Below are 13,364 nucleotides of genomic sequence, written 5' to 3' on the forward strand. Positions count from 1 at the left end.
AGCATACCACAAAAATCATGACAGAATCCCCAAGTCACTAAGAATTAATTGGACTCATTTTATAGAACAAAAGTAAGCACAGCTTTGTGTGAGTGGAAACATTCAGGGGTATTTACCTTCTTTTTACAATAAAACTAACAAAGTTAGTACTTCTTGGGCAATTGCAGATTGTGTTTTAATATATAAATAGAAAAAAAATTTGTAGCTCATGGTTCCCCAGAGCACGCAAGTATATACTTACATTATATTCTAAACATATCAATGACTTGTAGCACTTTCAGTAAAGCCTATTTCGTGAAAAAAGGGCGACTTACAATGTTTTTGTCGCTGTTCTATGGTTGATGGGGGCTGCCAGGTTCTGTAGAGGGCAAATATATCTGCAGCACAATCTAATGATGTTGCTGAACCCACCATAGCGGATTATTACATGAGGGATGCCATTTTGCAGTTTTTCACGTTAACTTAAACAAGGATTGTATGCAGTGCAGTTTTGGGCTCCAGTCCTTAAGAAGGATATTAATGAGCTGGAGAGAGTGCAGAGACTGCAACTAAACTGGTAAAGGGGATGGAAGGTTTAAACTATGAGGTTAGACTGTCAAGGTTGGGGTTGTTTTCTCTGGAAAAGGGGAGGGGACATGATTACTCTGTACAAGTACATTAGAGGGGAATATAGGCAGATAGGGGAGTTCTTTTTTCCCATAAAAACGATCAACGGACCAGAGGTCATCCCTTTAGATTAGAGGAACGGAGCTTCCATTTGAAGCAGCGCAGGTGGTTTTTTTTGCAGTGAGGTTGTGGAAAGCCCTTCCTAGAGATAATGGTAATGGCAGATTCTGGTAATGCCTATAAGAGGGGCCTGGATAAGTTTTTGAACAAGCATAGTATCAAAGGCTATTTTGATACTAATAGCTAGTTAGTATTGGTTGTATATATAGTTTATGCATGCGAGTGTATAGATTGGCAAGTATAGGTTGTGTGTGCTGGGTTTACTTGGATGGGTTGAACTTGATTGACTATGGTCTTTTTTCAACCCTACGTAACCACTATGTAAAGATACAGATTAAGGGATCAGACTAGGCCACATATCAGCCAAGCAAAGTTGATCATATATACATCATATTGTATCATCTCAAGTCCTGTGTAGAGACCAGACAATGAAAGGATTACTGCTACATGTCATATGAAACATACAATGGCATGTTTGAGTGCTATACATTACCTGTACTTGTACTTGTGACCGCATGTCAGAAGATCTGATCTCAACCAGAGGACCTGCCTAACATGACCACCCCTTAATTGGAATAGCCCTGATATAACAGTAGTAATAGAAAACACCTCATAAGAATGAAGTGCCATTCAGTACCCCTGGTCACAGAATAAAAAGCTCCTCAGATGTACTCCATGTAGTGTACCCTCCTCAGCAGGAAGAACATGAAATGAGAAAAACCAACTAAAGAATCAGGATCCAGTACAGGGAAATTGTCTTGATAGGATATTATCTCAAAGATTTAGCTCCACAACTTGAGGGCCTACAGTGTATTTTTTTTGCTAAGAACTGGGGCAGATTTTAAAAAATTCTGATAACATTGGCCATTGGTGCACACTGCATTTTGCTGCCAGTGTTGTATTGTTATCAAGTACAGCTGGAAAAAGGGGGCTAGCTGAAGAATGGAAGTATATTTGGCAGGAGTTGTGCACCTTTAAATGTTTTGCTTCTTATGGGTGGTTAGGATATATTCTTTCCTAGAAGTCCAATATAATAAGGCAGCTGCAGGTTGTGCCAGTTCTGCAACTTAAAAACTACAGCAATGCAAAATGACCAGCAGAATTGTGGTATGGAGATGCATCTCCTAGTGTGCATGAGCAGGGAGAAAGAAAATAATTCTTCCCTGAGCGGGTGACGTGGCAGCTCCTACTGAGTTAGTCCAACAGTCAGATATGAGGAGGTTAATTTTAGAACCATAAGAGAGTAGCCTGACAGACATCATGAAAAAATGCAAAAACATAGCAAAAAAAAAAAAAGTGAAAAAGCATAGGACAATTTACTGGACAATTACACAATTTGACAATGGAGGATTTTCAAATCCAACTGTGACACGAAGTAGGTCTACTATAGCCTTATTTTTTAATATTCTATCTAGAAAGCTCCAAAATATGGCAGTGCCGTTTCCCGTAGACCTTTTACATTTTTTAGACTGATATGCTTTTTCCTTTTTATAAAGACAGCTAATGTTATTTAAGCTTGTATACTGTAAATACATATTAATGGTAAATTAACCATATTTATATTTTAGGCTTACATTATTTTAATAGTATTAAAGCATAGTTCTTCCTGTTACAGATGGATTTCTGATCTGAAAAAAGGGCAGCAAGCATTCCAGTTAATAGACCCCATACCTCTATTATACAGATTTAAAAAAAAAAAAAAACCACCCTGGCCCCAACAAAATAGTACATTCTCTGGGAAGTTGTACATTAAAAACAGGGGGTTTAATAACACATTCTGGTTCATAAGAAAGTAAACTGCTCTTTGAAACCTAGACAGAATTTATATTGTCTTTTGTTATAAGTCAAAATTTGTATTAAATGATTATAGATAATGGCGCTTCTCTTGCTGTATACATGCAAGCAAATCTCACCAAAGATGTGATTGCCCCCCAAAATTAAAAGAAACCACAGCACAGATGTACAAATATATTTAATGTCAAATACTTTTAACAATATTTATTGCAAATGGTCAAAGTATATAGTAAGCGGCTATGAATATGAGGTAGTCAGATACTGACTAGATTTCCACTACAAAAACAGTTTTACACTGCTTCTGAATTCTTCAGCAGATCACTGGATGAGATGAGAATTTTGTTGCATAATCCAGACAATTGTCTCCAGAAGGTGAGCCATGTTGTAATGCTGTGCAATGTTCCGAAATACATTAATCTGCTCCAAAAGCACCTGCAAATATAAGTAGAGCTGATAAGCAAACCAGTGAAATGGATTTCTTTTTAACTAGAAGCACAAGTCATGTACAAGTACATTAGAGGGGATTATAGGCAGTTGGGGGATGTTCTTTTTTCCCATAAAAACAATCAACGCACCAGAGGTCACCCCTATAGATTAGAGGAACGGAGCTTCCATTTGAAGCAGCGTAGGTGGTTTTTCACAGTGAGGGCAGTGAGGCTGTGGAATGCCCTTCCTAGTGATGTGGTAATGGCAGACTCTGTTAATGCCTTTAAGAGGGGCCTGGATGAGTTTTTGAACAAGCAGAATATCCAAGGCTATTGTGATACTAATATCTACAGTTAGTATTACTGGTTGTATATATATAGTTTATGTATGTGAGTGTATAGATTGGTTAGTATAGCTTGTGTGCTGGGTTTACTCGGATGGGTTGAACTTGATGGACAATGGTCTTTTTTCAACCCTTTGTAACTATGTAACTATGTAACTATGAGTTCTCTTTTACATTTATGCATTTACCTTAACAGATATAGTGAGCGTGAAGTCTCCTGCACAGTTGCAATACACCGGCATGTTGGCTTCTTTCACTCCTTTACACTTCATACATACCTGAGGGAGTTAATATTACAAAAATGACAATGGATAAGGGTTCACAGTAACATGTATATAAAAAAAAAAAAAAAAAAAAACAGACTAGTAGAAGTTAGGCAATTGCTTATATGAAAACACAGAAATAAAGAGAGACTGAGGAGGAAGGATAAAAGAAAGAAAAATTATTTTTCCCACAGATTTTCAGGCTTGGAAAAAGAGAAAATATTTGCTCTTACCAAATCCTGAAGAGTAAAAGCCATCATTTTCTTCTGTAGAGCCTCTACCAAAGCCATCTCAATACCATCAGAGTCATATTCAGCCTGGCAGTTTGTACAAACCCACTGAGGTAGCACAGATCCATCCTGAAATGAAAAACGGGCCATACAATAAGCAGTGTGCAAAAGTAAAATTCATCCATTTTGAAAATACCATTAGATCTGTGTACCCACTAATGAAGGTTTTGTCTGCTGACGTGTAAGGCAGGCCATCAGATAAGCCAAAGGTCAACACTCCTGCACAAATACTTTGCATTGCATCAGGCCAGTGCATTTTGCTCTCACTAAGCACAAAAAAAATCAGCCTCTGACTACAGGTATGGAATCCCTTATCCGGAAACCCGTTATCCAGAAAGTTCTGAATTACAGAAAGGCCATCTCCCATAGACTATATTATAAGCAAATAATTCTAATTTTTTATAAATGATTTCCTTTTTTTCTGTAATAATAAAACAGTACCTTGTACTTGATCCCAACTAAGATATAATTAATCCTTATTGGAGGCAAAACAATCCCATTGAGTTTATTCAATATTTAAATGATTTTTAGCAGACGTAAGTTATGGAGATCCAAATTACAGAAAGATCCCTTATCCAGAAAGCTCCACGCCCCGAGCATTCTGGATAACAGCTCCCATACCTGTACACAAAATACCAATTTGAGGGTGAAATACAGCATCTTGACAAACCTGATTTATAGCAGGATCTTTGCATAAATCTAGATCCCGGCAGAAATTACAGCTCCTGCATATGATTTCAGGTAAGATATAAGAACGGCATGGATCACGGAACTGTGCATCTTCTGAGAATTCTCCAACATCAACTAGCCTTAGAAGGTCTCTCTTCAGCTTGTTTACTTGGTTTGTTATATTTGAATCCAGTGCCAGTACCTGTAGGGCACATAGTGTGAGAATGTAATATTTCCGGTAAGCACAAATAATGCATTTTAAGCTAAAAAGTCTCAGCTTCAGCAATGCCTGACAGGAATTAAGTCCTATACAAATCTATGGCCATTCTAATAAACACAAACAAAAATATAGCTCTCAGGATTGCAAGATAGCAGTTATCTAGAACCTAGTGGTTAATTACTACAGACAATTCACTCCGAGTAATTGTGAAATTAAAATAAAAAAAAAAATTAGAGGGCCTGGAAAGAGAATAGGAAAATCCATACAAAATAAATACGAAGGCCACCTAATAAAGTTGCTTACAATCTGCTCACCGCTAACATACTAAATGTTAATGTAAAAATGAGCTTCCCCTCTAAGTAAAGATTGCTGAATTTGCATTTTTACCTCGCAAACATATTTTATGAACTCCAAGGCAGGGTTATTAAGGGGCAGGTGTGACCCTGGTAAAATGGGAAACATTTCAGAGGGTTCTGTGGCATGACGTGTTCCAGTTACTTTTTTCTGGATCTTCTGTGTGATGGTGAAGAAGTTCTGAGTCAGTTCGTTTGCCACATAATCTTGAGAAAATGTGATAAGACCTAAAAAGAATGAATATAGACAATAAGTGTGTAGAAATTAAACAGTTCACGACTATGCAGAATTTTCAATAATGTTCGAATAGACAGCACCGTACAGGACATATATTTTAAAAGCCTGTACTGTAAAAGTCTTTGAAATCCTGTTCACAATTAAAGCTTTTTAAATTTACATCCTATATAGTGCTGTCCATTCTATAAAGATTATGGATTTGGCACGGCAAGGTGTGGTGGCCAAGCGACCTGCCCCTGTGAGTTCATCTTTAATTGGCGAGTGCCGACTATTTATCATCCACATTGCGTGCAGAATTTTCATCAATGCTTTTATCAGCAGATAATTTAATTTATTTTTATCTCAGTTTTATATGCAGGGGATTGGGGGGGGCAGGAACAGCAGGGTAATGGGCCCCTTCCACCAATATTCCAGATACTAGACTTATCAGAATTCAGAATTACAGCACCTCCCACCCTTCCTTGCACCAAAAAGAAGAACCACTTCCTTTTCTGCATCAGACAGTACTGTCTACTTACTGACTCACCAATATAGAATGCAGGAAGGCCTTTTAAGAGCCTGATGGAACCATGACCATAGAATCAGTCTTTTTCTGAGAAGCTTTGTAAAACATCTTAAAAGCGCAATTTTATGGAGGCATGCACATGTTTAAACTTGAAATACATTAACTTTACATTTATCAACAGTAGGTTTCATCTACCACCTTAAGGCTCAGAATGCAGTTTGTCCAGATCCCCCTTCAAATATGACAATTCCTGGATGGATTTAATTGGCCTGCACAACTATGTGCCATTGACAAAAACAAACGCTGTTTACAATGCCCCCCCAAGTCATTAATAAACACGGTCAATGAAAGTGTACCAATATAGAACCTTGCAGCACCCCATTAAGAAACCTACCAAGTACAGAATGCACCACTGACAGCTAATCTCTGTACACAAATATTTAGCCAGTTATCTATCCATGAACAAACAGCATTACCAAGAGCAACATACATTCGGCAGTCTATCAAGAGAAAAATCCGAGCAGATAACATCTACTGCAACCCCACTGTCTAATTTACTACTTAATACATCATAAAAATGCAATTACATTTGCTTGACATGAATTGTCCATTAAAAAAGCCATACTGATTATTTTGTATAACATCATTTTCCAGAATATAATCCTAAATGTGATTCTTTAGTTAAGCTTTAAATAACTGGCCCACTACAGAAAAAACTACAGGTCTACGACAATCTACGAAATTGCAAACTCAAAGCTTTCCAGAAATCCATTAGTATCCCATGCCAGATTAAAGAGAAATGGAGAAAACCAGAAAAAGTGGCCCGACTAAAAACAAGCACATAGGGTAATGTAACAAAAGACACCATGTTTACCCCAGTGCAGCCACGTATGGCAAACAGGGTATTGACTGCTATGAGTTATTAATCTGCTCTCCTGAGGCAGAGTTGCGCCAGGCCAAAGAGGCTTCCATTCCCCTTGTGGAATGGGCCGAATCCCGAAGGGAGAAAACTTCACTTTTGCTACATAGGCCCTCTGCATTGCCTCCAAAAAGAACAGTACTTACTGTTGCAATACGCTTCCCAGATCCTGTGGTAGGTTCTGGTAGAGATTGGTTTCCTGCCTTGCAGTAAGTTGGTAATCACCTCATCTGTAAACCCCTTTCACCTAAAGATGGACTTCTCAATAGCCATGAAATTGAACAGGCCTGGGTTGGGGTGGCTGATGGGGCCTTGATGAAGTAGGTCTGCTCTGTGAGGCTGTACCACAGGAGCAATAGTAAACAGCTCCTGAAAGTTGTGGAACCAGGTTTGTCTTGGCCAGATGCAAGGCACAACAATCACCAGCAGTTCTTGAGTACTCTGGGAAGTATTGGCGGAGGGAATAAATATGCCAATGTAAACTTCCAGGTTTGATTCCTTCGATCTGTGAATGGCCCCAACAACATACCAGTTCCTACAACACCTTGTGATGAAGTTTACATTCCCTTGGATCTATCTGGTGTTGGCTGCGAAAGTCCCCATGGGTGTTAGTCACTCCGGGTATGTGAATGGCTAACAGACACACTGAGTTCTTTTCTGCCCAACCTATGATCTTCTATGCTTCTTGTGGGGCAGCTCCTTGATAGTTAATGTACGCCACGGCATACAAACATTTTCGCACCCGGATTATTGTAATTGCAGGGATGTCAACCAATACCAATAGTAATTCCAAAACATTGATGTATAGGTGAAACTCCTCAGGAGTTCAGGTGCCCTGTGCTGTCTAGCCGCGACTGGCATCCAATGACATCACTGTCCAGTTTGGGGTGGACCAGGACTGGCTGTGGACAGGATCCCCAGGGGGAAAGCCACGATCACAGGGAGACAGTGGGAAAATTTTCTGTAAGGAACCCCTTTTCTACCACTGAAGGAAACCTTCCAAGCGCTTACCTGTGGGATCTTTAAAGGCTGCTGCACTCGTGACAGGCAGTGTGTAATGGTCTTGGAAAATCATAAAAATTTATTGGAATTTAGTGCACATCAAGTATGTTACCTCTGCCAACACTGTTGCTGCTCGTCCCACCCAGGGATATAGTGCCAGGGGTGGAGGAGGCAGCTACTGTATAAAAGCGTGTGCCTGCTGTCTGGAGTGGAATTCAGACCCGAGAAGAAATGCACCTTGTACCCTGGATGCGCATGCTGCTCGTATATGCTCAGGCAGTGGGGAACACAACAGTCCCCCAGACACATGGTATTGGAGTAAAGAACACACTGCAATATTCTGCATTACAGAGTCCCTGGTCTCACTCTACCCCGCGGGGTCAGTGGCCGCGGGGGTTGCATATTTCTGCATCGGGGGTTAAGAATTCCAGGTGCAGGAAACTTGCTCTGGGTGCTCATGCTACTCACTGACTGAGGGTGGGTCTCCCTAGAGACCTAAATGTAAAACCTCCTGTAGACTGGGTACTTCTAAAACAGATGGGATGGGGTGGCGTAATCCAGACATGCCCTCTTTTATATGTCAAATGTCCTGCCTCGTAGAGGACGGAGCTTTACCCCATAGGCCTCCTGTGTCCCCTGAAGACGGCAGAGAAAAAAAAAAATGTAAAATGCAATTTGCATGAGCTCCTTACCTGGCATGGCACCTCCATCAGCATTAGCTTCTTGGGAGACTTGACTGTTCTGCCTGCGTTTAATTGGAGTATTGCCTGGGGCGTTCCGTCTCATCTCCTCACGCATACTGTGATACACTGCCACAATGTAAGCTGGTATACAAGCAAAAAAAAAAAATAAAATAAGGATAGGTCCACCAGGGAGGAAAAAGGCATTTTAACAAAAACAATAACCTCGAAAAAACGAAAAAAAATTAACTAATTCTAGTCAGAAGATAGATCAAAATGGCAGCAGCTCTGAGACAACATAATGGAACATGTGTGACTGAAAAGAACATGTATGTATAGACTAATCCTTGTAAATTACTCTACATGCTGTTTTTCACAAGGGCTTTCTTTAAAATTGACAGCAAGTGGGGTGGGTGCATAGATAAATGGTATGAAAAAATGTGAAGTGAAGGAATTAAAAAATGTTTGCTTGTGGGGACAGGTTGTGGGGGTTTTTTAAGCCAGAGAAAGAGCAAAAAAATTGGTATATGTGGATAGCAAAATAACACACTAGAAAGCTCTGTTTCTTGATTTGAATATAGATATAGAAAACAGACAGATATCAATAATTACCAGACACTATCATCAAGAAGTAGCTTTGACAGGATGCTGCCTGGGGCAGGTATTGAACAATATTCCAATTATTCTCAAGGGATTCTTCAACTTGATCTTCTGACTGCTCGTCATCTGAATTCACTGGTTGATCATCTTCCTCTTCATCTTCACTGCCATCATCCCCCTCACCATCTAGCGCTTTCTTCTTCTTTGCACTCTGAGAGACAATCAAATCAAACATTAACCCAGTCAATCTTTATTTCTATAGTACCTCTAACCTTAAGATGCCTGCGGCCTAACCTCTCCATAATGAACGCTGGAAGGGAGCTTTCCTTTGACGCCCCCGTAATTTGCTGGATCCATCCAAAGCAGAAACTCCCAGCAACGTGACACCGAGATGGTAAGAGAGTGAAAGATCTCCCGAGAATGGATGCTGAAGGAGAAATTTGAACATATTACAATATGTTCCTTACTAAGTTGACATATGACAGGCCAAAAATATTTTACCTCTGTGTAATGTATTCTACATAGGCAACAGCATCTTCCACTCGACGCTTCTTTGTGCACAGGATAATACGGTTAAAGTTGGCATAAACAACAGAGGATCCCAGACGCTTGAATTCTGCTACAAGTCTAACAACATTAAAGGATTAACAGAGAATAAGGAAACAAGTCAAATAGGCACCTATGCTCCTGCAGACAATGTAGGCTTTGCTTAGTTACAGTTATAACATCCTTTAGCTTGTTTTCTTTAAAGCACAGTGGTGCTGTAGTGTTAGGGACACTACACATTATTGCTATCTATCTGTTACTACCTTAATAAAGGGGAAGTTCTAATGTGCCAAAGAATTTTATTTTCTTTTTACAGCTCAACATCTTCATGACAAATGAAGCAAGAAAATTACACGTTAATACATTGGTACGACAGTAGCAGTATTCTCCCACTAGAAAGTAATAAGGTAAGATGGCTTGGCAAATGATTTCTCAAGTCTTTGAACCACTGTAATGCTTAATATAGCGTACTATTGAGGATTGAAGACACCTCTACATTCTGGGGCAAAAGAAAGCTGTTGCATTCTAAAATTCAACTTACTGTAAGAATAGCTTCTTCATCATGTTGTGCAAAGTTCGATGCAAAGCTGGATCGTATAACAGAGAGGATGGACTCCGCAGCCAACGATAAAAGTGCATAACTTGGTTATCAGCATAGACGTTGTGATACTGTGTGATTTCCTTTACCCAGCCCACCACCATGCTTTTCAGAATCCTATATGGAATAGATTATATTATCAGAAAAATAATAGTAGTGGATCAAACAAGGTTTTTAAGCTCACAAACATATTTTAGTAAATGTAAATTGCTAAGAGTAGAGAAGAAATACATGACAGTCTCTCAAACAGTGAAAGTCTAATGCCATTAGCCAAAGTGACCTGTGGCAAGTATTACATCTCCATGTACTATCAATCATGACCCTGCCCCCCACAGGATTATTGGAGCAATGGAGGATCTATGGAAGAGAGCTGCTTAGCAACATGGACTTAGCATTCAAAGTGAAAACACAGAGGAACTTGTTGACCACTACGGTGCTCCCTGAGAAGACAGGAATTGGACAGTATAAAGAATAGCTCTGAACATGTAAATTTCCAGAACACACAATACTGCACATTTCTGGGCAAAAATTTCCAGTGCAGGGAGACCCTCAGCACTTCCTATTGATTGCAACATAAAATGCTAAGTTTTAAGTTGTCGTTTTGATTGCCTACAGAAATACCCAATAGATTTCTAACTATTCAAAAAGCTACTAACCTTATATTTCTAAAAACCCACCAACTAAAGTTCATCTTAATTGGTCTGAACACTAATAAAGAGTGACCACATCTTGATGTACCTGAAGGTGTTAGAACAGAGGGCTGTTTCATCATAGCTGGCCACAGAGCTTGCTTGGTTTCCAGTGACCATATCCTCAAGAGAGGCTTGCTGCAAGACATCAAAGCTTATTCCCATACTTCCAGCTCCCTCCAGGTCATTGATGTGATGGGACTGAAGGATACTATTTACTGCCAGACTCTGGATATCCAGCTCGACACACACTAGGGAAGTGACATAAGAAATAGGTGAGGTTAAATGATGTGTTAAAGTAGGTGTTTAGACTTTTTGTGTTCAAGTCCCCATTTGATCAGGAGTTACTTAGCACATATTATGGATAACCGTTGCTTTACTGGCCATTCATCAATTTTGATAAAATCTGTGGCCGCAAACTAGGATTCTTACTCTGATCCCAAGCCAATTGGCTTATGTCGGGCTTCCAGAAATAATTTTGACATGAAGTAGGCATTCTTCTCAAATATCACCTTAACTGTCCCTCAATCTGGGCTCCCTCAGACACCACTACAGACAGCCCCATAGTTTGCACATTATTTTCAGGTACTACTGTTTTCAGGAAAAGCACAATTGTTTTGGATTTTCAAGCTACTGTATATATCACCTTTTAGAAAAACAGCAGCTTAAGCTTGTTTAATGGCATTTACACATTCCTACATACATAGGACAAGACCCACTGTTCAACAAGATAAAGCAGATCAGTTATCCCTGAACAAATAATCTGAAAGTTTCATCAACATTCATTACACTGCAGCTTGAAATGCCTACGGCTAAAAGAGATGCACGGTGTAAGAAATCGTGTATTTGGGTGCCATTATTTGTGATATATATAAATATATATATATGTGTGTTTGTGGCTCTATTGTGTTATACACTGAGTATGGGGGTGCTCTACTGATTACTAAACTGATTACTATAAACCAGTTTTTCAAGTTGCACCCGAAGCCAAATCTCCATATCTAAGGGTTTTTCTGTGGATGGTGGGACAGTACGTCTGCAAGAAGCCATAAAACTCAACAGTTACTGAACAATGGGCAAGGTGTGGTTGTTATCAACCCCCATCTGATCAGTTGGTATGTGGGGGGCAGTGGCTGAAAGGTGTATAAATGTGGGCTGGACAGTGGTCAGGAGAGCAACCTGGAGGGGAGCAACCTGGGAAAAAGAACCTGGGAGGAGCACCTGGGGACTGGATCAGAAGTGACCGGGCAGGATGTGAGACAGACCAGAGAGAAAAGGCCATGGCAAGAGAAAAGGAACGAGACCACCATGTTCTTTGTATATCGGTAGCTATAATGTAGATTTTGTCATTAATCTGTAAATGTAAATAATGTATAAATATTGTGTTTGTTAACTAATCATTTAAGTGTAACCATCCATTGATTTGCTACTCAATATATTCATTTTAATATACACTTATTCGTGTGGGTTATTTGTCTGCTTCTCAAAAGAACCGAAACCCTAGTAAGAGGGGTGATTAATATTATTATTAATATTAATATATTATTATTATATATAGTTCAAATCTTACAGATGGCGAGCCAGGCAGGAGAGCAATGCATGGCATTTAATTCAAATTTATAAGTGTATATTATTGTGTAGCAAACCAATCGATTGTTTTGTTTTGTGTTGTTTTAGTCTTTGTTTTAAGTTTAAAAAAAAAAATGGATGTCTTAGCTAAAAAGATTGCCAAGGTCACGTGCTCAGGGGAGATTGTTAAGTGTATGAAGGGATCTCCAGATCCATGGGCTAAGGCTCAGGTTTATGTGACCAGGGCAATCCAGGAAAAATGCATGTCTAAAGCAAAAGGGAAATGTGCACTGGTTTTTGCTGCCTGCTGGATAGCAGAACAGTATAAAACTCTAGCGGTGCAGAAGGAGAATCTGGAGGAAAAGATTCTTTATTTGAATGATACAATTGATTCTCTGAAATTTTCTGTTGAAAATGCTGCTGCTATGTCCATTAGCAACCAGCAAACAATGGCAGAAAACAAGAAGGAGATTGCGCAGCTCAAACAGAGGCTGAGAGATGCAGAGGGCACCATTAAAAGTTTGGTTGCAACCTCAACCAGCAATGTAGGGGCTGATAATTCAAAATGTATTTTGGAGATTCAAGGGTTAAAAACTCAGTTAGGAGCAAGAAGTCCTGTATCAGCGGTTAATGGGCAGAATAATACTAAAAAGGGTAGAGATCTGTCTGTTGATGAAAGCAGTAGAAAATGTGAAACTGCAAGTGAAGGTAATGTGACTAGTTTAGAATGTACTAGTCATGCCAGGCCTTCTAAATTGATTTCTAATTGTGCCGAGTACAGGACTGATAAACTGAAAGACAACAGTTCAGGAAAACAGGTTTCTAACCCCTTGCAATCTAGAAAACAGCATAACAATGAAAGGGTGTCTGCAATACAGGTTTGTCTCCCTGCTAAACAGACTTGGAACAATTCAGATAAAAAGCATACAGAAAA

General features: G+C 39.5%; 1 protein-coding gene across 1 annotated transcript in view; it reads right to left on the reverse strand.

The window, feature by feature from the left end:
- Nucleotides 1–2,680: 2,680 nt before the first annotated feature.
- The window catches only part of pole (polymerase (DNA directed), epsilon, catalytic subunit), a 47,914-nt gene continuing 37,230 nt past the window's right edge, over nucleotides 2,681–13,364 (reverse strand). Inside the window, exons 39-49 of the mRNA XM_004910635.4 lie at nucleotides 10,911–11,112; nucleotides 10,116–10,289; nucleotides 9,530–9,655; nucleotides 9,323–9,455; nucleotides 9,041–9,239; nucleotides 8,441–8,572; nucleotides 5,119–5,312; nucleotides 4,513–4,713; nucleotides 3,786–3,911; nucleotides 3,478–3,567; nucleotides 2,681–2,952 (exon numbers count right to left, since the gene is read on the reverse strand). Coding sequence (XP_004910692.2) covers nucleotides 2,839–2,952; nucleotides 3,478–3,567; nucleotides 3,786–3,911; nucleotides 4,513–4,713; nucleotides 5,119–5,312; nucleotides 8,441–8,572; nucleotides 9,041–9,239; nucleotides 9,323–9,455; nucleotides 9,530–9,655; nucleotides 10,116–10,289; nucleotides 10,911–11,112 — 1,691 coding nt within the window. The 3' untranslated portion in view covers nucleotides 2,681–2,838. The remainder of the gene's footprint in view (nucleotides 2,953–3,477; nucleotides 3,568–3,785; nucleotides 3,912–4,512; nucleotides 4,714–5,118; nucleotides 5,313–8,440; nucleotides 8,573–9,040; nucleotides 9,240–9,322; nucleotides 9,456–9,529; nucleotides 9,656–10,115; nucleotides 10,290–10,910; nucleotides 11,113–13,364) is intronic.

The sequence above is a fragment of the Xenopus tropicalis genome, chromosome 1 (genome assembly GCF_000004195.4).
Source record: "Xenopus tropicalis strain Nigerian chromosome 1, UCB_Xtro_10.0, whole genome shotgun sequence".
Taxonomy (NCBI): domain Eukaryota; kingdom Metazoa; phylum Chordata; class Amphibia; order Anura; family Pipidae; genus Xenopus; species Xenopus tropicalis.